Here is a 23,383-nt window from a genome sequence, read left to right as displayed (position 1 = left end):
TGACCAAAAATACGCTATGTTGGATTTTGGAATTTTTTTGCGCGTACGCCATTGACCATGCGGTTTAATTAACAATATATTTTTATAGTTCAGACATTTCCGTACGCGGCGATACCACATATGTTTATTTTTATTTACACAGTGTTTTTTATTTTTTTTATTTTTTTTTAATGGGAAAAGGGGGGTGCTCAAACTTTTATTAGGGAAGGGGTTAAATGACCTTTGTTAACATTTTTAGTTTTTCACTTTTTTATAGGGGGCTATAACACTACACATACTGATCTTTTACCCTGATCCCTGCAAAGCCATAGCTTTGCATGGATCAGCATTCTAGGGGCTCGAATGCTCAAGCCTGTAGCTCAGGCTTGGAGCAATCAAACGCCGATCGGACATGACTAAGGTAAGGGGACCTCCGCTCGCGTCCTAGCTGATCGGGACATCGCGATTTAGTCGCGGGACGGCGCCGATAGCCAGGGGGAGAGAAGCTGCGGCAGCAGGGCTCCCGACCCCAGGAAAGGCAGGGGGGAGAGAAGCGGGCAGCGACGGCCTCTCTCCCCCCCTGCCTTTCCTGGGGGCTTCTGCGGGGTCAGAAACAGTGTATCGGGGTATACACATTCACACACGCGCACCCTCATTTTACCAAGGATATTTGGGTAAAAAACTTTTTTTACCCAAATATCCTTGGTAAAATGAAGGTGCGTGTTATAGGCCGGTGCATGGTATACCCTGATAAATACGGTAATTTCATTTGGCTGAAGTTCTCCTTTAAAGAGTACCTGCCACTATCTCCATTGCTATATATTATGCTGCTGGTATGTTGCCCTCTTCATTACCTGCCACCCGCAGATTTTCCTTTTTCATAATCCTCTTTCAAAGCTTGCTCCCTGCAGGCTACCGAGGTGCGTCATGCAGCGTGCACAGCGCTCGCTCCCGTTTGTCTGATTGACAGGCAGGTCGCTGAGCTGTGATTGTCAGTGTCCAGGCTGCACCATGAGATTTAGGACTCATGCATGAGTCTGAACTCTGAGAGACTTGTGGCCGGGACATGTAGGGAGACCCCTAGTGGTCAGTCTTTAAAAGTTAAAATAAACATAATTTTTTTTTTAATGACATGGTATTAGAAAGTTCTTACTAATACATGAATTAACAACATATAAAAAGTTTTTGTGATGACAGGTACTCTTTAAAGGAGAACGCTAGTGGAGTATAACTTAAGTTATACATTGCAGGGGGTCTGACCAGTGGAACCCCCCGTGATCTCCTGTACGGGGCTGCGACATAGAGATACATGGAGGAGGTGTGTCTTCCGCGGACTGCTGCGTACCCATACAGGAGATCACGTGGGGTCCCAGCTGTCAGACACCCTGCGATCTATAACTTTTATAAGGGATCAGTTATATTCCACTACAGTTCTCCTATAAGGGACATCTGTCTCTTAATACATATGCGGTATCGGTGGCTGTCCATAATAGGAGCTGGTATAGATTTTAGCAACAGTTAACAACAATTGGTTGCTTAAAATGATAGCAAATCCGCCAGGCTGTAGAAGGCCCATGCCCCTTACACTGAGCTCTGTCTATTCTTAAAAACAATTGTCAGTATAAATCATCAGACCTATTGTCGGGCCAAGGCTTCCGGCTGTAATACGGGCCCAAAAATACAGCTGTATTAGGCTGTGAACCCCACCTAAAAAGGGAGGGGAAACCTTTTTCATGTAAAACCTTTTTCCACCACAGTAGGGATGTGAAGTCTTTCAAGAGTGAAATTGTTGGCGCTTCCGCTTTAGTAGTAAGGATTTGCTGGCAGGGGTTTAGTCCGGGGTTATCTCTTTGCTTGTATGGAAGATCTGATGATCTCACTGCGGTTTATTCACTCCAGTGTTCTTTGTACTATCACTTTGGGTATTTTATTTGCTCAGGCTTTCTGAGGCCAAAACAAGTGATTACACAAGATGAAGTGACAAGCTCCTATGTAAATACCCCAGTAAATTGCCTGCAATGAGTAATAAAGGCCATAATCACAGCAACAAGCAAACCATTCACAGGGCATAGACGTTAGATGTTATCAGGCTTGTCTGTCTTTAGTAATCACACCTGTCGGTGTGCAACAGCCTGGCATTATGACATGCTCAGGGTTTAAAGGGGAATTCTGGCTTTATACATCTTATCCCCTATCGAATAGACAGGGGATAAGATGTATGATCACAGGGGTCTCACCACTGGGACCCCCGCGATCTCAGTGCAGCCCCCGGCATTCTATGCCAGGCACTGCCACCGAGAAGTGATGTCACACCATGCCCCCTCCATTCATGCCTATAGAAGGGGGCATGACGGCCATCATAGACATGAATGGAGGGGGCATGGTGTGACGTCACGAGGGGGCGCGTCTGGCACAGAATGTCAGGGCCTGCACCAAGATCGCTGTGATCATATATCTTATCCTTTTGGATAGGGGATAAGATGTATAAAGCTGGAAAACCCCTCTTAGAATGGCACCATTTGTAGTAAATTTGGGTAAAATTGGGTACTATAATAAATAGTAACCGTAGGGAAGGGCATTATGAGCCTAATATAAGGGGGGGGGTGGAGTAATGAAAAACTGTGTAGAGTGGAAGTGGTGCAGTTACTCATAGCAACCAATCAGATTGAGTCTTGTATTTTTAAAAAGCTGCTACCCTCCTTCCCTCCCCACTGGGGAAGACTCTCTACAATATTACATAATATTATCCCTGTTTCATCAAATAATTGTGCATCATGCATTGAGAGAGGTGGTGTTTTCTGGCATTCCACAATCCCAGTCTTGTCCACCAGACAGATAATGAAGTGTGATCCCTCACTCCACAGAACACGTTTCCTCGCTCCAGAGTCCAGCGGAGGCGGTTTTACACCATTCCATCCATAGCCGGGCATTGTGCTTGGTGATGTAAGGCTTGTGTGAAACCCATGCTATGAATCTCCTTACAGGGGACAGTTTTTTGTGCAGATTTTATGGTCACAATGAGGCTTGATCGCTGCAGTTTTTGTGTATTATTTTTATACTTTGCACCTCAGCACTTGGTGACCATGTTCTCTGTGGTCTGAGCTTTCATGGCTTGGTTGCTGTGGTTCCTAAAATGTTCTGCTGGTGCCAGAGCAGCCATAGGGAGCCTAAGCCGCCTGCTCTGACTTTGCTCTATTTACCAGATTGATCCTTTTTATAAAAAAAGCTATTCAGGTACTAGACATCCATTAGGGAATTGCTCACAATGCAGTACCCGAAAGGCATATTATTTTATAGGTGAATCATTGAGATGATGGTTACCTTGTATATAGTTGGCCGAACACCTAAAATAACTGCAAGCTGAACGCCTGGCTGAGTATGCTTTTGTTATGAATCAAGAGAGGAGGGGTAAGCCACTGCCATACACCTCTGGTGGCAGCTTATCTTCAAAAAGAACAAAATTGGGTAGCCCAAGTTCAACAGGGGATCCTTCTTACCCCAGCATCTGTCGTCGGGGAGAATCCAGAGGTCCCATACCCATTTTGTGGTCCTTTGGAACATTAAAGCAATGACCAGGTTGGTTAGTACAGGCGACTACACCCCTTTTCTTATAGTAGTTTTGATCAGTTTCCCCATTATATCCTATACCATGTACAGATCAGCGCCTGAGATTATTTATGCTGTGAGATCCCCTTTTTCCCTGTGTTGGCCCATGAATACAAATATATATTATTTTTATTTGATTTTTTTTTTCAAAGTGGGTCAATAGTAGAGAATAACTATATAAGTTGGGTATGATTTTAATCATATTGTCCCACAGAACAAAGAGAATATGACATTTTTACCATAAAGTGCAATGCGTAAAAACAACAAATAATAATAATTTGTTGTTAAAATTGGTCACGCAAAAAACAAGCCCTAATATGAGATGGAAAAATAGGTGTTATGGCTCTAAGAAGGCAAGGAGTTAAAAACCACACACAAAAAAAATTGACTTTGGCACTTCGGTCTTACTTTAAGGGCAGACATCATGTGACTGCCGCAGCCAATCAGTGGTCACGCTCCTTACAACTAGCATCACCATTCTGTAATGGGAGCCATGATGCCACAAGTAGGGATCGTGACCGCTGGTTAGCTGCATCCATTAGAATCCTTTCTGTAGCCTGTATCTTTGTCACTTTAGAAGGCTGTATTCTTCAGTTACTATTTTTGCCTTATTTATGTTCTTTTTTTCTTTTTATTAATAATTTAACCTCTTCCCACCAGCTGACAATCGCAGTAAGAAACGAGTTGGTCGTCGCCAGGACAAGAAAGATTTTTCAGTTTTCAAAGATTCAGACCATGAACTGAGAGTTAAAATCTCCCCTCAGCTGCTCCTTGCTGCCCACCGGTTCTTGTCCACAGGTAAAGAATAAAGATATGTACATTATATCCAGTAATCCAGACTGTCTGATAATCTGGCATACATTAAAGTCAATGGGCTCCATCTGTGTGGGCCCCAAAAGAAAAACACCAAGAGAGGAAAAAAGACAGACGGAACGGCGCCTCGTGTATTACCCTTGGTGATATGGGAAATGTATTATGGTGGATAACCCACCGCTCTTATGGTTGGGTGCTCACCAGAAGAAATAGAAGAATGCGCATATCGCCCCACAATGGGTTACTCACTGGTGTCCAAGTGGCTGCTGTGCCGGAGGTTGCAGGAAACAAGAGGACCCTAGTCCTGGAGAAGACTTCTATGAACAGCAACGGAAAAAAGACCTATGGAATCCTGGCGCTGCCATCTTAGTTTCCAGTGGGGACAAAGGCCAAATTACTACAGGTTTAGATGAACACAGTAGTCTTTATTACGTATAAAAACAAAAAACAGTGATGACGCGTTTCGAGGGGAAACCCCTCTTCCTCAGATGAGGAAGAGGGGTATCCCCTCGAAATGCATCATCACTGTTTTTTGTTTTTATATGTAATAAAGACTACGGTGTTCATCTAAACCTGTAGTAATTTGGCCTTTGTCCCCACTGGAAACTAAGTTGGCAGCGCCTGGATTCCATAGGTCTTTTTTCCGTTCCTGTTCATAGACGGCCCCAAAAGAAGCCTTCAACGTAGATGTGAACGGGGACTTAGCGTCTTCTGTCCTGTTTGGATTTTGACACATTAAAATAGTATCTGTTAAAGATAGTAGCACAGTTCTAAAAAGAACCTTGGGGCATGTTCACATAACCAAAATCCATAGTGAGTTGAAAGTGGTATCACATTTAATTTCCACATACAAATAAATGGGGTTTTGCATGAAAACCAATCTCCAATTGACTTTAGTGGAAAAGTCAACACCACAATGAAAAATCTGCATGACTTTAAAGGAGTTATCCAGGAATTTTTTTTTTTTAAATATATATATATATATATATATATATATATATCTCAACTGGCCCCCGAAAATTTAACAGATTTGAAAATTACTTCTATTAAAAATTCTTAATCCTTTCAGTACTTATGAGCTTCTGAAGCTAAGGTTGTTATTTTCTGTCTAAGTGCTCTCTGATGACATGTGTCTCGGAAACTGCCTAGTTTAGAAGAGGTTTGCTATGGGGATTTGCTTCTAAACTGGGCGTTTCCCGAGACACGTGTCATCAGAGAGCACTTAGACAGAAAAGAACAACCTTAGCTTCAGAAGCTCATAAGTACTGAAAGGATTAAGATTTTTTAATAGAAGTAATTTACAAATCTGTTTAACTTTCTGAAGCCAGTTGATATATAAAAAAAAAGTTTTTTTCCCGGATAACCCCTTTTAAAAAAAGCAGCACAGATTTTTTTGTTTTATTTTTTTAGTGTGGAGTTAAAAAGTGGCACTTTTGCATGTTTTAACATGCAACCTTTGGAAAGCGTAACTCTAAACGTGGTCCGACAGCAGGATAACTTTTTAAATCTCCCGGCAATTTCATAGCTCAAGGCTTTCTTGAGACTAAAGCAATTAGGATACGGCTTTGATAAAGACCCCTGCAAGTCTATGGGGACTTCCGGCAAATCTAACTCCTAATCACTGTAGTCTCCGGCTACGAATTTGCCAGAGATTTAAGCGGATATCCTGCTGCTAGAGCATGACCGGAGTTACACTTTAAAATCCGCATCACAATCTGCATAGATTTTAAATGCAGAATTTTCCACCTCCTTAATTTATAGTGTAAACAAGACTTTAGGATTCGTTCCTATGTTCACGATGAATAAAGGTTTGGGCATGATGGTCTGCAAATGTTCTACATCCAGTGAAAGTTGCTTGTGGTACTTTATACCCCATTGACACACAGTTTTTTTTTTTGTTTGTTTGTTTGACTTTTCGATCTGCGAAGATTGAACCTGTTCATTCTTCTTACGGATTATCCCCACTAAAAGTGTCTAATCCTCACGAGAATCCATCACCACATCCTCAGCAGAACCCTTCAGGTCTACCATAGTTAACCTGTAAACACATGTCAGATGGGCCATACAACGCATTTGGCGCACATGAACAATACCATTAGATAGCCTCATCACTAAATCTCTTTTGTTCTTTCAGAGGTATCCTTGTTTGCTCCTTCCTTGGTGTCAGAGAAGACTCTTCTGCGGCTCCTAAAGTATCCGGATGTGGTGCAAGAGTTGCATTTTGATGACGATGACAAAAAGTCAACTGAGCATTACCTGTATCAGCGCAACAAGATAGCCGACTACTTTATCCTGATCTTACAGGTGTGAGCGTGTACTGAATCAACTAAGCGGTGACTATTGGATAGCACTTCTAGTAGGGCTTCTGGATAGTTAAAGGGTAACATCTCGTGCATACAATTTTACTCAAATTCGTTTGCGTGTACATTGTGGGAAGTCTCTGTTTAACTCGTGTCCAAGGGATAAGTCAGTAGGATTAATGGATAAGGTAAAGAATTCCCGGCACTCGCTGGATATTTGGCAAATATAACGTGTTTAATTCACACGGTATGGATAACAACTCACAAGTATGACGCGTTTCGGCCAATGCCATTGGCCGAAACGCGTCATACTTGTGAGTTGTTATAGATACTGTGTGAATTAAACACGTTATATTTGCAAAATATCCAGCGAGTGCCGGGAATTCTTTACCTTATCAGTATCCTGTTGTCCACGAACACCGCCAAATCCCCGAGTGCCGACCTTTTTGCTTTGCTTCAGTAGGATTAATGGAAACCCCATTTTTTAGCAGCGATCCCCTTTATAAAGGGGTATTCCAGATCAATTATTTAAAAAATTTTTTTTTAACACTTCTCGGATGGCAGGTAAAAATAAAAGCCTGTGTAGAGGGAGGGTGGTGCTGTTGCCCATAGCAACCAATCAGATTGCTGCTGTCATTTTTAAAAAGGCCTGTGAAAAATGAAAGAAGCGATCTGATTGGTTGTTATGGGCAACTGTTCCACTCCAGGTTTTGATAAATCTCCCCCATATTTTTTTCCCCCCCACTTCCTGTTTTTTAGAGAAGTGTTTCACAGTAGACACATGTAGGAACTTGTAGTGTAGAGATGACCTTAGGTCACTGTATAGGGAGAGGGTGAGGGACTTTTTTTTTTTTTTTTTCTTGTGTACTTTTTACGTAAGCAGATGCAGCATTTCCACAGGAAATTTGCTTCAGACCGATTTAAAGTCAGTGGATAGCAACAAAATCCCTTGCAGATTTTCTGCAGAAGATTATGTACATGTGAACTTATCCTCAAGGTATATTCCTAATACAGTGGTCCCTCAACATACGATGGTAATTCGTTCCAAACGAGCCATCGTTTGTCAAATCTATCGTATGTTGAGGGATCCGTGCAATGTAAAGTATAGGAAGCTGTACTCACCTGTCCCTGCCGCTCGAGAAGGTGTCCCCGCCGCTCCCGATGGTGATCCCGGGCCTCCGCTGGGCTCTCCGCTGTCTTCTCCGGTCCTCTTCTGTCTTCCGCAAGGCCTTACTGGGCCTGCGTAGCGACGTCATTCCTATTGGATGACGTGCGCAGCAGCGTATTGACGTCATCGGAGAGGGCCGAGAAGACACCGGAAGACCAGCTCTGGACCCAGAGGGCACCCCGGAGCATCGTGGAGGGGTAAGTAATACTTACCGCACCACACGGGGAACATTAAGCTGCTATCCGGCAGCAGCTTAAGCATTTGGCGCTGCCGAATAGCACTTAATGCGATGGCCCCGACATAAAAAAGCATCGTATGTCGATGCTGATATCGACATGCGATGGCCTCTGAGAGGCCATCGTATGTCGATTTCATCATATGTCGGGGCCATCGTAGGTCGGGGGTTTACTGTACGCCATTAATACATAATGGTGTGCATTCACTTATTGGGAGGGGAGCCTATGGGAGCAATGGGAAGAGCTGTGCAATCTGAAGACCATACAAAATTCATGTAATTTTGGTTCTTTGGCAGAATCTCACCAACCAAAGTACTGCCAATTCCTTCCACCAACTCCCCCCTTCTGGTTATTTGATAAATGTCTTACTTTTGTTTCCTTCCTTCTTCTTCAGGGGAAAGTTGAAGTCGAGGCTGGAAAGGAGAACATGAAATTTGAGTCTGGGGCTTTCTCGTACTATGGCGTCATGGCCATGAGTGCTCCATCAGCCAGTGGTGAGTACATGCTTTTCCTCTAGTTCCATGCGTTAATCTCCTCTCCAGACATCTCCACCTCTTAATGTGGCCATTACATTATTCTTTTGTTTCCTTCTCATATTCCCATCTTTCTTTTCTTACATCCATTCCCCCAGCTCCGGCCCGTCCTTCCATTAAAAGGGGGTCTCTGTTTACAAGGTTGGCAGGTAAAAGAGCCTGCATGTGTATGCGTAGCGTGTGCGCCCACCATTTGCACGGCTTATACAGAGCAGAAGGGAAGAATAAATAAATAAAGAAAAACGTGAAAACAAACTCTCTGGTTTTGCCCATAATGACCAATTACAACTCAGCTTTCATCTTACCAGAGCACAACAACATATGAAAGCTGAGTTGTAATTGGCTGGTCTGGGCAAACCAGGGAGTTTTTGTTTTTATTTATTCCCCCCAGTGTGTCTTGGAGTGACTTTACACTGTATAACACTATCCAGCTGCATGGTATTAGCTCACCCATTTCTTTGCATTTATCTTACCAAGGAGATTAACCATGGGAGTCTTGCATGGAGTTCCTGCAGGTTGTTTTTCTGCTCATATTAGGGAAAGTTTTATTCTACAGTTTGGGAGATCCTGCCAAGAGTTATCTGAGGAACATCTTCCCTGTACACGTGTACTCCAGCATGGGCTCTCTAAACAGCCTGTGGCTGCACAGCCCTATACCCAGCAAGCTGCGATGCCCTGTGTGTCCTGACACCTTCATATCATAATCAGCAGTAACTTTCTCAGCAATTTGTACTGCAGTAGATCCTCGGTGGGATTGGACCAGGCGGGCTAGCCTTCACTTCCCAAGTGAATCACTCTACCTTAGCCACCATGACCTTGTCTCTGGTTATCTGGTTCACCAGTTGTCCTTTCTTGCCCCACGTTTGGTAGGTACTTACCACTGTATATCAGGAACATCCCACAAAACCTACCGTTACTGAGATGCTCCGACCCAGTCTTGCAGCCATCATAATTTTGCCCTTCTAAGGGTACGTTCACTCTACGGAATTAAGCGGTGTGAACTTAATGTTAGTGTGAATGGGTCTCTGCGAGGCCCGTTCACACTGCGGAATTTCAGCGGCAGGAAATTCCGCCACTGAAACTGTTCTGCGCAAAGAAAGAACATGTTCATTCTTTGCGCGGATTCCACAAGCACTGCATAGCCATCAATGGCAACGGCTCAGTGCCCCGCGTCCCTAGTGCCGAAGTATATTCGGCGGCCGCCAGACGGAATCTCCGCTGGCTGAATTCAGCGAGCGGAGATTCCACAGTGTGAACGCACCCTAAGACTTGTGTAAATTCTTTCACTCACTCATTTGTGCAGCTTTAACGCATCAAATTCAAGAACTGAGGTTTACTTGCTGCCAATATTTCCCATCCCTGACGGGCGCCATTGTCACAAGATAATCCATGTTGTTCACACTATTTGGTTTTAATGTTACAGCTGTCGGGTGTAGGACGCAGTCATGATGAATCCATGTGCGGGCAGTATATGCTGAGAATATAGGGGGAGATTTATTAAAATCTGTGCAAAGGAAAAGTTATTCATGGCAACCAATGAGATCACTTCATTTTTCAGAGGCCTTTTGAAAAAACTAAAGAAACAATTTAGTTTGTCGCTATGAGAAACAGGTAGACTTTCCTCTGAACAAGTTTTGATCCCCTCCATTATTTTCTTGAATGCAGTGAGTCCCTTCTCTTTAAGAGCTTAAAGGGGGTGTCCAGGTAGCCTAAACGGTACTGCCTGTTTTGCACCTACTTCTGCGCCCTGTCTAAGAACTTTGTGCTCTAAGATGAGTTGGGTGCCAGTCATGATCATTGCATATGGAGACAAAGCCATGCCCACACCAGATGATCTGGAACCTGCCCACTCTTGTCTCATACGGTATACTTCCCAGACTGGGCAGATGCGGACACTGGGGAGCAGAACAGAGAGTACCTTTTCTGCTCCCTATTCCCTATAAAAAAGCTGGATGGTCTCATGTAGCAGATGACTGTTCTGCCTATGTAATAATAACAGTGCTTATAGGCTCTGTATGTGGTGGATTACTAATATTGCCTCACCCCAGTGCAAAATATGGTGTTCTTCTGGCTATCAAGTTATATAGAGATTGAGGATGAAAGGCTGAGGATACCATTTTGTTTTATTCTTGGTTTGTGCTTATTAAGTAACATAGTAACATAGTTCATAAGGTTGAAAAAATACCAGAGTCCATAAAGTTCAACCTATATCCCTAATAAGTCCCTATTGAGTTGAGTTGATCCAGAGGAAGGCAAAAAAAAACTCATACTAGAGGTAAAAATTCCATCCCGACTCCAAATATGGCATCAGAATAAATCCCTGGATCAACCTTCTGTCCCTATAAATCTAGTATACATAACTAGCGATGTTGTTGTTCTCTAAAAATGCATCCAGCCCCTTTTTGAACTCTATTACAGAGTTCCCCATGACCACCTCCTCCGGGAGAGAATTCCAGTCTTACTGCTCTTACAGTAAAGAACCCCCGTCTGTGCTGGTGTAGAAACCTTCTTTCCTCTAGACGTAGAGGATCCCCCCTTGTTATTGATACAATCCTGGGTATAAATAGATCATGGGAGAGATCTCTGTACTGTCCCCTGATATATTTATACATAGTTATTAGGTCTCCCCTAAGCCTTCTTATTTCTAAACTAAATAACCCTAATTCTGATAATCTTTCTGGGTACTGTAGTCCTCCCATTCCCCGTATTACTCTGGTTGCCCGTCTTTGAACCCTTTCCAGCTCCACTATATCTTTCTTGTACACTGGTTCCCAGTACTGTACACAGTATTCTATGTGTGGTCTGACTAGTGATTTGTACAGCGGTAGAATTATTTCCTTGTCGTGGGCATCTATGCCCCTATTGATGCCCCCCATGATTTTATTTGCCTTGGTAGCAGCTGCCCGACACTGGTCACTACAGCTAAATTTACTGTTAACTAAGACCCCTAGGTCCTTTTCCACGGCAGTCGTCCCAAGTGTTCTCCCATTTAATACATAATCCCAGCCCGGATTTTTCTTCCCCATGTGCATTACCTTACATTTATCAGTGTTGAACCTCATCTGCCACTTCCCAGCCCAAACCTCCAACCTATCCAGATCCATTTGTAACAGTGCACTGTCCTCTATTGTGTTTACTGCTTTACAGAGTTTAGTGTCATCTGCAAAGATTGCTACTGTACTATTCAACCCCTCTGCAAGGTCATTAATGAATATATTAAATAGGACAGGACCCAAGATGGACCCCTGTGGTATTCCACTAGTAACAGTCACCCAATCAGAAGGTTAAGGTTGAAAATATAATTTTTTTTTTTTTTTTTTTTACGATAGGTTTTTCTCGAAAAAACATATTTTTTTTTAATTTCCCTTCTACAGTCTGTTAGTTTTCACATAGTGTTACTTGTTGGTTCAGTCTCCAGCTCTTATCTCTCCTCTCCTGAACAAACTGCTAAGCTGATTTATGGCCAGAGTAAAATTGACCTTTGTTGTTTTCATAAATAGGCTGTGTGTGGTGTTTTTTTTTTTTATTTTATTTTTTTTCCCCTTGCACCATTATAAGTATAAAACAAAATTCACCCAAAGACATACATAGCCATTTTAATGCAATGTTTTTTTGGCATTGTGGCTTTCTGTAAGTTACATTTATATTTGTTTGAATTCGGATAGATCTATTATAGTGTCAGTCTGTTTCCTTTCCCTTATAAATAAATACAAAAATCCCTGGAAGAAACTTGCGTATTCAATTGTATTTTTTAAAAGTTTGGCATTCTGACAGTTTCCAGATTTAGCGTGTGCCTCCCTTCTCTGTATACAAATAGTAAGAATAAGCCAGTACTTACGCTATATGCTTTCAATGATATTGTCTACTTTCAAAGATATGGGACAGGACCACCCATGGTCTGTGCTGTACGCTACGTACAAAGTTACAACATGGAAATGCTTACTGCTCATGTTCATGTTAAAGGGTACCTTTCATCCAAAAAACTTTTGATATATTATAGATTAATGTATGCACAATAACTTTCCAATTGCATATCATAAAAAAATATGCTTCTTTCTATTTAATATTTCACTTTGAAAAAATGACCACTAGGGGTCTCCCTACTAGTCCTGGCCACAAGCCCTTTTTTTTTTTTTTTTTATAGATTTCAGAGTCATGCTGAAGTCCTAAATCTCAGACTGCAGCCGGGACACAGACAAGCTCAGCACTGCTCCCTGCCTGTCAGTCAGACAGGCAGGAGCCAGCACTGTGCTCATAGCACAGCAGGGCTTTCACTTGACTCTGCCTTACTGCATGCCCTCATTCATTTTACTATCTGAGCTCCGATTTTCTTCTCTCTGCACATGCAGTTGTAAACAGAGGGAAGATTCAGAGCTTCCAGTTGAACTTGTATGTGTCCCGGCTGCAGTCTGAGACTTGGGACTCCAGCATGAGTCTAAAATCTATAAAAAGGGCTTTCGGTCAGGACTGGTTGGGAGACCTCTAGTGGTCATGTGGAAGATTAAATAGAAAGAAGCATTTTTATTTATTTATTTTTAAATAACATGCAAATTGCAAAGTTATTCTGCATACATTAATCTGTAATATAGCAAAAGGTTTTTTTTATTTTTAATGAAAGGTACCCTTTAAGGCTATGTTCACAAAGCGGAATGTCTGCCTGGAATATGTCCAGGCGGAAATTCTGCTGACAACGGACACTGGCAGAACATGCTGCCGCTAGCACTGCTCGGAAATGTGCCATCTCCATAGACTGCGAATGTCGGAATCAGGATTTCCATGGCAGAAACATCTGCTGAGAAAATTCCGCCTTGTGCCCAGTGCAACAGGATCCCATTGAAATTAATGAGACTCTGCTGCAGGGGAATTTCCCAGTAGAATATTCCAGTGAAATTCTGCTTAAAAATTCCTCCATGTGAACATGGCCCAAAGGGGTTCCTGAAAATCTGCTGAGAATAGCTGACTTGAAAGTCTCTGTAGACCACATTTTTATGTATTTTATGGCTCAAAAAAGTAGTATTATGATTTTAGTAATATTTTAATTATTTATATATTTTTTGTGCTTTTTAATATTTTTAAATTTTTTTTTTTTTTTTAAGGCATTTTTTTCAGCCATGACATACATATCTTAGGCCATTGTTTTTTTTTATTTGGGTCTTCTTTAGGGCTGTTTGCAATCATATTTTGCCATGTACCTGGGATAAATAAGGGTCTGATGCTTAATTTTTTGGCCTTAAGTTACAAATGCTAAAACTATTATGTGAGGGAATTAAGGGATGGGAAAAAAAGAAAGATTTCTAGGAGAATCACTGATCAATTTAACTTCCCCAAAAAGCAGAGGGCTCCCAGTTAAAGGGGTATTCCAGGAAAAAAAAATGTTTTAATATATCAACTGGCTCCAGAAAGTTAAACAGATTTGTAAATTACTTCTATTAAAAAATATTAATCCTTTCAGTACTTATGAGCTTCTGAAGTAAAGGTTGTTCTTTTCTGTCTAAGTGCTCTCTGATGACTCCTGTCTCGGGAACCGCCCAGTTTAAAAGAGGTTTGCTATGGGGATTTGCTTCTAAACTGGGCGGTTCCTGAGACAGGAGTCATCAGAGAGGACTAAGACAGAAAAGAACAACCTTAACTTCAGAAGCTCATAAGTACTGAAAGGATTAATATTTTTTAATAGAAGTAATTTACAAATCTGTTTAACTTTCTGGAGCCAGTTGATATATATATATTTATATATTTATATAATATTATATATATATTATAAATATTTATATAATAAATATATATATATATATATTTATATAATATATATATATATATATATATATATATAATATATATATAATGTGTATGTATATGTATATATGTGTTTTTTCCTGGATAACCCCTTTAAACAAAGATGTTGCATTTAAACAGATTTCCTTACTAAAGGGTAGAGGTGAGTGAATTTTACATTGAGATTTGCCAAATGTAATGAACGGACCATCGAATAGTTTATTCTCTAAAACAGTGTTTCCCAATTAGGGTGCCTCCAGTTGTTGCAAAACTACAACACCCAGCATGCCCGGACAGCCATTGGCTGATCTGGGCATGCTTGGAGTTGTAGTTTTGCAACTGCTGGAGGCACCCTGGTTGGGAACACTGCTCTAAAAAGTAGAGGAAAGTCAGGTATGACACAGCTGTATTAGGTTGTAATTTCTCTTCCCTCCCTCACAGACATGCAGAGCTATGAAGTTGTTCTGCTCCCTAAATATTACAAAGAGAATATGGAGCATTTAAAAAAAAAAGCTGATTCTGACCTGAAATTCAAAGTTTCAGCCCTATTCTTCTACCCATAGAAAGGGTTTAAAATCCTCTATATCGCCCTTGGTGGTAAAAGGGTTAAAAATAACTGATACTGGCTTAAAAGGGGTACTCCGGTGAAAAACGTTTTATTTTTATTTTATTTTTTTTAAATTTTAAATCCTCTGATACCAGAAGGTTAAACATATTTCTAAATTACTTTTATTAAAAAAATCTTAAAGGGGTACTCCGCCCCTAGACATCTTATCCCCTATCCAAAGGAGGGGATAAGATGTCAGATCGCCGCGGTCCCGCTGCTGGGGAGCCCTGGGATCCCCGCTGCGGCACCGCGCTATCATTACAGCACAGAGCGAGTTCGCTCTGCACGTAATGACGGGCAATACAGGGGCCGGAGCATCGTTATGTCACGGCTCCGCCCCTCGTGACGTCACAGCCCGCCCCTTTCAATACAAGTCTATGGGAGGGGGCACGGCGGTCGTCACGCCCCCTCCCATAGACTTGCATTAAGGGGACGGGCTGTGATATCACGAGGGGCGGAGCCATGACATCACGCTGCTCCGTCCCCCGTATCACCCGTCATTACGCACAGAGCGAACTCTCTCTGTGCTATAATGACAGCGGGGTGCCGCAGCGGGGATCCTGGGGCTCCCCAGCAGCGGGACCGTGGCGATCTGACATCTTATCTGTCTAGGGGCAGCTGTCTAGGGGCAGAGTACCCCTTTAATCCTTCCAGTACTTATTAGCGGCTGTATGCTCCAGATGAAGTTCTTTTCTTTTTGAATTTTATTTTCTGTGAGACTACAGTGCTCTCTGCTGACACCTCTGTCCGTGTCAGGAACTGTCCAGAGCAGGAAAAAATCCTCATATGCTGCTATGGACAGAGGTGTCAGCAGAGAGCACTGTGGTCGTGACAGAAAAGAAAATCCCAAAAGAAAATAACTTCCTCTGTAGTATACAGCTGCTAATAAGTACTGGAAGGATTAAGAATTTTTAAAGGGTTAGTCCAGTGGTGAAAAACTTATCCCCTATCCTAAGGATAGGGGATAAGTTTGAGATCGCTGGGGGTCCGACCGCTGGGGCCCCCTGCGATCTCTCTGTACGGGGCCCCGGCTCTCCGGACAGATAGCGGGTGTCGACCCCTGCACGAGGCGGCGGCCGACACGCCCCCTCAATACATCTCAATGGCAGAGCCAGAGATTGCCGAAGGCAGCGCTTCAGCTCTGCCATAGAGTTGTATTGAGGGGGCGTGTCGGCCGCCGCTTCGTGCGGAGGTCGACACGCCCCCTTCCCGCGGGCTGTCGGGGCTCCGTACAGGAGAGTCACCATTGGACTACTCCTTTAATAGAAGGCATTTACAAATCTGTTTAACTTTCTGGCACCAGTTGAATTAAAACATTTTTTTTCCGATGGAGTACCCCTTTTAAGCATGTTCCATAAAGTGTTTGCACTGATGAAACGCTGCAGATGTTTTCCAGAGTACCCCTTTAAATTAAAAAGGGAATATGTATGCCTCTCTTACTCTATGTATAACAATGTTCTTGTCCATCTATGACAGAGCTCCGCTCCCCATCTCATATGGGCAGTCTGAACAGGTCTACATCCCTAAGCCACGAACGCTCGGACTCCATCTCTTCCACCATCAGCGGCAGTAACACCCAGCTCAGCGTTCAGGTGCAGTACACAGCGGACTTTAGTGTGCGAGCCCTTAGTGACCTGCAGTATGTGAAGGTAAGTCTGTGCCCGTACTTGCTAGTTGCTTGGTTCATTCTTTTTATTAGGGTGCGTCCCCACCTGGTGTATACGCAGCGTATTTCACACTGCGCAAAATTTACGGCAGCAGCGGGAAATAAACAGCGTATCCCTCGCTCACTATACACAAGGCTTTCCGGCGGCAGCCCTATGCGTGTAGTGAGTGTTGGAGGCGGGGCCGTGTGACGGCATGACTATGACGTGCGGCTCCGCCTCCAACGCTCACTACACGCATAGGGCTGCCGCCGGAAAGCCTTGTGTGTATAGTGAGCGAGGGATACGCTGTGTATTTCCCGCTGCTGCCGTAAATTTTGCGCAGCATAATATACGTTGCGTACCGTATTTTTCGTCCTATAGGACGCAGCGGCGTATAAGACTCACCCAATTTATAGGTGCAAAATCTAAAAAAATAAAGATTTTGAACACAATAGTGGTCGTTGGCTGTCCGGGCATGCTGGGAGTTGTAGTTTTGCAACATCTGGAGGTCTGCAGATTGAAGACCACTGCATAGGAGGTAATACTCACGTGTCCCAGCCGCTCCGGACCCGTCACCGCTGCCCTGGATGTCGCTCCATCGCTGTCGCCGTGTCCCCGTCGCTCTGGAACGTCTGCTGCCGGCCGGTTATCCTCGCTCTCCGGCGCCGTTGTTACGCACACCGACGCACGTACGTGACGACGTGATGACGAGGAAGGAGAGCGCCGGCCATACAGGGGATCCCTGAACAGAGAAGACACCGAGGAGGCAGGTAAGGTCCCTCCCGGTGTCCTGTAAGCACTAACCCGGCTATTCAGTTGGGCTGTTCGGGACCGCTACGGTGAAATCGCGGCGGTCCCGCACAGCCCAACTGAACAGCCGGGGTAGTGTCACTTTCCCTTCAGACGCGGCGGTCAGCTTTGATCGCCGCGTCTGAAGGGTTAATACAGGGCATCACCGCGATCAGTGATGTCCTGTATTAGCCGCGGGTCCCGGCCGTTGATGGCCGCAGGGACCGCCGCGATAGGGGTGTATTCGCCATATAAGACGCACCGACTTTTCCCCCCCAGTGCGTCTTATACAGTGAAAAATACAGTATACGTCAGGTGGGAACGCAAACTTAAAGTTTTTCAAATAAAAATATACTGTAAAAGTATAGGCATACATAGAAAGCATTACGATAGATAAACAAGAAGTACGTGCTGGTTACTAACACGAAGTGCAGTGACACGTCTGGAAATGCTTCTGTATTTACATGGGTTCAGAACAGATCAGACCTCCATGTTTAGACTTAGCACACACAGATGTAGTGTGCCGAGCAGCCAAACCACACACGATTTACTGCGGATTTCTGCGGTTTTGCAAAGCAGTTATTGGCCATATGGTTTTCAACATCATTCTCAATTGAAAAAAAGGCAAAAACCTCACCCACTGCAAAACTACGGCTATCCTAAATCTCATGCAGATTGCCGTTTTTTTTTTTTTTTTTTTACAATAGTAAACCTAAAGTGCTCCATGTGAGCCCGGCCTGACTGTGTATGTGTGTATATATATATATATATATATATATATATATATATATATATATATATATATAATTAGTAAAAAGAAAAAGTTGCAGCACAGCTCTAGTTAACAAGGTACGGGTGCCAGCGTCTAGACCTGATCAGGGTTCTTGATAGACAAAAATTCCAATGACGCAGCACTCCAAAAAAAAAAAAAAAAAAGGTGCATTTATTCACACATGTCTCAATACAGCAACGTTTCTGCTCCTATGGAGCCATTTTCAAGCCTAGTGATACATACAGCCAGAAAGGTATTTATACCCAAACAAAGTGCAAAGTGCTATTAAATTTAATAGCACTTTGCACTTTGTTTGGGTATAAATACCTTTCTGGCTGTATGTATCACTAGGCTTGAAAATGGCTCCATAGGAGCAGAAACGTTGCTGTATTGAGACATGTGTGAATAAATGCACCTTTTTTTTTTGGAGTGCTGCGTCATTGGAATTTTTATTTATATATATATATATATATATATATATATATATATATATATATATATATATATATATATATATATATATATTATAATATATTTAAAAAATTATAGGTAAAATTGACAATCATGTTAATGTACTACCATACATCTGATAATTTTAGGCCATCCGTTACAATGACAGAAGGGAAAAAATCATGTTGTGAATGCGGCCTTATTGTTACTTTTAGTTCTCCAGATTTTCTCGCTCACTTTGTAACGTGAACTTCCTGCACCTGCTTAGGGCTCAGAGCTCTGTCACTGCAAGTACGAAGAGGCATTACCCTTGGCGCAGTGTCCTCTGTGTACTTTTACAAGCTGACAGCTTACGTCTGGTGCCAACACAGTTTCCTAATTGCTGCTCCTTTCTTTGAAAATGGCCTCATAAATGTTAATAGGTCTTGTGGATTTTAACATTTAACCCCTTAACGACAATGGACGTAAATGTACGCGCACCATGACGTACATTTACGCGCCGACATGATCGCGAGCACCGGAGCAGTGCTCGCGTCATGCCCGGCAGGTTCCGGCTGATATCAGCAGCCAGGGACCCGCCGGTAATGGCGGACATCCGCGATTGCGCAGATGTCCGCCATTAACCCCTCCGATGCCGTGATCAATACAGATCGCGGCATTGCGGTAGTTTGAATGGACGATCGGATCGCCCGCAGCGCTGCCGCGGGGATCCGATCATCCAGCATGGCAGCCGGAGGTCCCCCTCACCTGGCTCCGGCCGTCTCCCGGGGTCTTCTGCTCTGGTCTGAGATCGAGCAGAAGATCACCAATAATACTGTGCAGTGCTGTGTCCTATACATAGCACTGCACAGTATTAGCAATCAACTGATTGCAATGAATAGTCCCGTATGGGGGCATAAAAAGTGTAAAAAAAAAAAAAAAAAAAAAAAAAAAAAAAAAAAAAAAAAAAAAAAATTTAAAATAAAAATGTGAAAAATCACTCCCTCAATAAAAAGTAAAACGTCCGTTTTTCCCCATTTTACCCCCAAAAAAGCATAAAAATAATAATTAATACACATATTTGGTATCGCCGCGTGCGTAAAAGTATGAAATATTAAAATATATTGTTAATTATCCCGTACGGTGAACGGCGTAAACGTAAAAAATAAAAAATTGCAGCTTTTTTGTCCCATTTTATAAAAATAAAAATAAAAATGTGTAAAAAATGAATACAAAGTAAAACCTAAGCAAAAGTGGTACTTATAAAAACTACAGATCACGACGCAAAAAATGAGCTTTCATATCGCCCCATATACGGAAAAATGAGAAAGTTATAGGTGGTCAAAATAGGGCAATTTCAAACATGCTAATTTTGTTAAAATGGTTTGAGATTTTTTTTAAGCGGTACAATTGTAGAAAAGCATTTAATCATGGGTATCATTTTAATCGTATTGACCCACAGAATAAAGAAAACATGTCATTTTTACTGGAAAGTGTACAGCGTGAAAACAAAACCTTCCAAAAGTTGCTAAATTGCGGTTTTCTTTTCAATTTTCCCACATAAATAATATTTGTTTGGTTGCGCCATACATTTTATGGTAAAATAAGTGATGTAATTATAAAGTAAAATTGGTGACGCAAAAAAACAAGCCCTCATATGGGTCTGTGGATGAAAATATAAGAAAGTTATGATTTTTAGAAGGCGAGGAGGAAAAAACGAAAATGCATCTGGTCCTTAAGGCCAAAATGGGCTTGGTCCTTGAGGGGCTAAGGGGTACTCCGGAGGAATTATTATTATTATTATTTTTTTTTTAATCAACTGATGACAGAAAGTTAAACAGATTTGTCAATTACCGGTAATTCGATTTTAAAATCTTAATCCTTCCAGTACTTATCAGCTGCTGTATGTTAAAATTGTGTTGTTGTTTTCAATCTTGCCACAGAGCTCTCTGCTGCCACACCTGTCTGTGTCAGGAACTGTCCAGAGCAGGAGACGTTTGCTATAAGGATTTGTTTCTGCTCTGTTCCTGACACTGACAGGTGTCAGCAGAGAGTACTGTGTTCAGACTGGAAAGAACTACACAACTTCCTATGGAACATACAGCAGCTGATATGTGCTGGAAGGATTAAGATTTTTAAATAGAAGTAATTTACAAATATGTATAACTTTCTGAAACCAGTTGATTTGAAATCCCCCCCCCCCCCCCTCACCGGAGTACCCCCTTAATGCTGCCATGTATGCTATTGAACAAGACATAAGGAAACTACAACCACACAAACACAAATTTAACTCATAAAGAAATTTCAGCCATCCAAGAATTGCAGGATAACATCAATATCACAATCTGATTGGCAGAAAAATATGTGAAAGGAATAGACAATAGACAAGTTGGGGATCATCAGACATATGAACTTTTATCTAAGGGTCCCAACCCAGAATTTATGACATAATAAAAAGTAAATGCTGTAGCCTTTGCTACATTGACTGTAACAATAATCATCATTATCAGTGCGCAAGTAAAAATAGTATCTCTTATCTGCTATATTGACTTTTCAATCATTATTAGTATTATACTACAAAGACTGCACCTTATTAGATTTTTAATACCATTAGGATCACTACCTTTTTATGACACACACATATATTCACAGTAATTGACAGCAGTCTCAAGGGCCCTGCGGCTACATCTGCCATTATATCTTGTATATATTTCTATAATAATTTATTAAATTTTTTATTTTAACTAGGGTCGAGCATATACTGTATGTATATATTTTTAGCCATTTATCTACATCATATCAATTTCTACCCCTATTATTATTTTTTATTTATCTACTTATCTTTCTATTTAATTATTCATATATTTATTCAATTTAATCCAATAATTTTATACCGAGACAACTGTTCATTATTTATCGATACATTTATTTGTATTTCACCTCTGCCACTCAATATACACATGAAAAAACAATAGGAAAACCGGAACTGTAAAAAATTACTTGAAGTCAAAGATAGATGCTCTGCTCCTCAGGTTCTGACTCCAAACCATGTGTCTCAAAATCCAAATAGTAGAAGCGGCACTCCAGGGTTGCAAAGAAAAAAGGGACTTTATTCACCCATCAAGGCGCAAAAATGCTCATTGTGAAGCTGAAACGTTGCATTTTTGCACCTTGATGGGTGAATAAAGTCACTTCTTTCTTTGCCGCTTCTACTATTTGGATTTCAATATACACATGTCAGTCGTTTAATACCATTACCTGGTATAACCCGGAAGAAAGTAATAGTTGCATATTTTCTCTTGTGTAATGCAGTCCTTATCAGTGAATATTCTCCTCTAAGGGTTAATTATTCACATGGGACTAGGGATGAGTGAAGTTACAGTGATTCGATTTGTCACGAACTTCTCTGCTCGGCGTTTGCTGACTTTATCCTGCATAAATGAGTTCAGCTTTCAGGTGCTCTGGTGGAGGGGACTCTCTCCTAGGACTGTATCCACCTTTTCCAGCCACTGGAGCACCTGAAAGCTGAACTAGATTATGCAGGATAATAGGGATGTCCCGATACAATTTTTTTTTAAGACAGAGTACGAGTACCTATAGTGCCGATACCAAGTACGAGTACTTATATTTTAAAGGGAATCTGACAGCAGGGTGACCCGGTTTCTGGCGCTGCTTACCGTATGATATGTGGGTCCTTGTTGTGTACAATGGAGGCAGCTGCTGTAGTATGAGCCAAGATCTATCTCTTCTCCATTGGACAGGGAATTTGCATTGGCGGTGAGACCTATGACCACATGGTGAGCAGCGGTAGAAACCGGGTCACCTGCACTATCTACCTATTAATTCAAGTTAGTGCAGGTGACTCTGCTGTAAGATTGCCTTTAATGGTAGGTAGTATCCCCATGCAGACATTAGCAGCAGCCCCCCGGCAGTCACTAGTAGCAGCCCCCCCCCCCTTTGTAGACATTAGTAGCAGCCCCCCCTGTAGACTACATCCCCCCCCTTTATGACAGTGGGCCCACATTTAAACAGCAGTAGGGCCCCCCTTTAGGCAGTAGCAGCAGGGCCCCCCTTTAGGCAGCGGCAGGCCCCCCCCCCTGTAGACAGCAGCCCCCCCCCCTTTGTAGACATTAGTAGCAGCCCCACTCCTTGCAGACAGCTCACCTATGGCTGTCCTCTATCGGGTGCTGCCGCTCCACTGTCCCGTCCTCCCGATGGCGTCCTATGGAGGAGCATGTGACGTATACGTCACTCTGCTTCCTCCGTAGCGTTACGCTGGGCACAGGGGAGGAGGCGGAGTGACGTGTGTGTCACATGCTCCTCCATGGAACACCATGATGCGGACGGGAGGATGGGAGAACGGGTCAGCAGAGTGGCACATGGTATCGGGGACATTAAACGAGTCCACCGATACCATGCAAATGGCTAGTATCGGCCCCGGTACGAGTATCGGTATCGGGACTACCCTACAGGCTAAAGTCAGCAACTGCCGAGCCGCAAAGTTTGACGAATCGAATTACTGTAACTTCGCTCATCTCTACATGGGACAAAAAAGCTGCAGCTTTTACCTTGTGCAGGTAAACTTATTTACAGCTGAATAAAGTAGCAGGCATGTGGAATTTATAATATATCTCTCTCTCTCTCTCTCTCTCTCTCTCTCTCTCTCTCTCTCTCTCTCTCTATATATATATATCTATATATATATATATATATATATATATATATATATATAT

At 42.4% G+C, this 23,383-nt stretch overlaps 1 protein-coding gene across 1 annotated transcript in view; it reads left to right on the top strand.

Moving 5' to 3' along the window:
• Nucleotides 1-23,383, top strand: part of CNNM4 (cyclin and CBS domain divalent metal cation transport mediator 4) — a 59,768-nt gene that overhangs the window by 19,917 nt on the left and 16,468 nt on the right. The window contains exons 4-7 of the mRNA XM_056571343.1: nucleotides 4,246-4,383; nucleotides 6,533-6,702; nucleotides 8,497-8,596; nucleotides 16,491-16,663. Coding sequence (XP_056427318.1) covers nucleotides 4,246-4,383; nucleotides 6,533-6,702; nucleotides 8,497-8,596; nucleotides 16,491-16,663 — 581 coding nt within the window. The remainder of the gene's footprint in view (nucleotides 1-4,245; nucleotides 4,384-6,532; nucleotides 6,703-8,496; nucleotides 8,597-16,490; nucleotides 16,664-23,383) is intronic.

Source organism: Hyla sarda, chromosome 4, assembly GCF_029499605.1.
Source record: "Hyla sarda isolate aHylSar1 chromosome 4, aHylSar1.hap1, whole genome shotgun sequence".
In the NCBI taxonomy this organism is placed as follows: domain Eukaryota; kingdom Metazoa; phylum Chordata; class Amphibia; order Anura; family Hylidae; genus Hyla; species Hyla sarda.
This window is presented reverse-complemented; position numbering and strand designations above follow the sequence as displayed.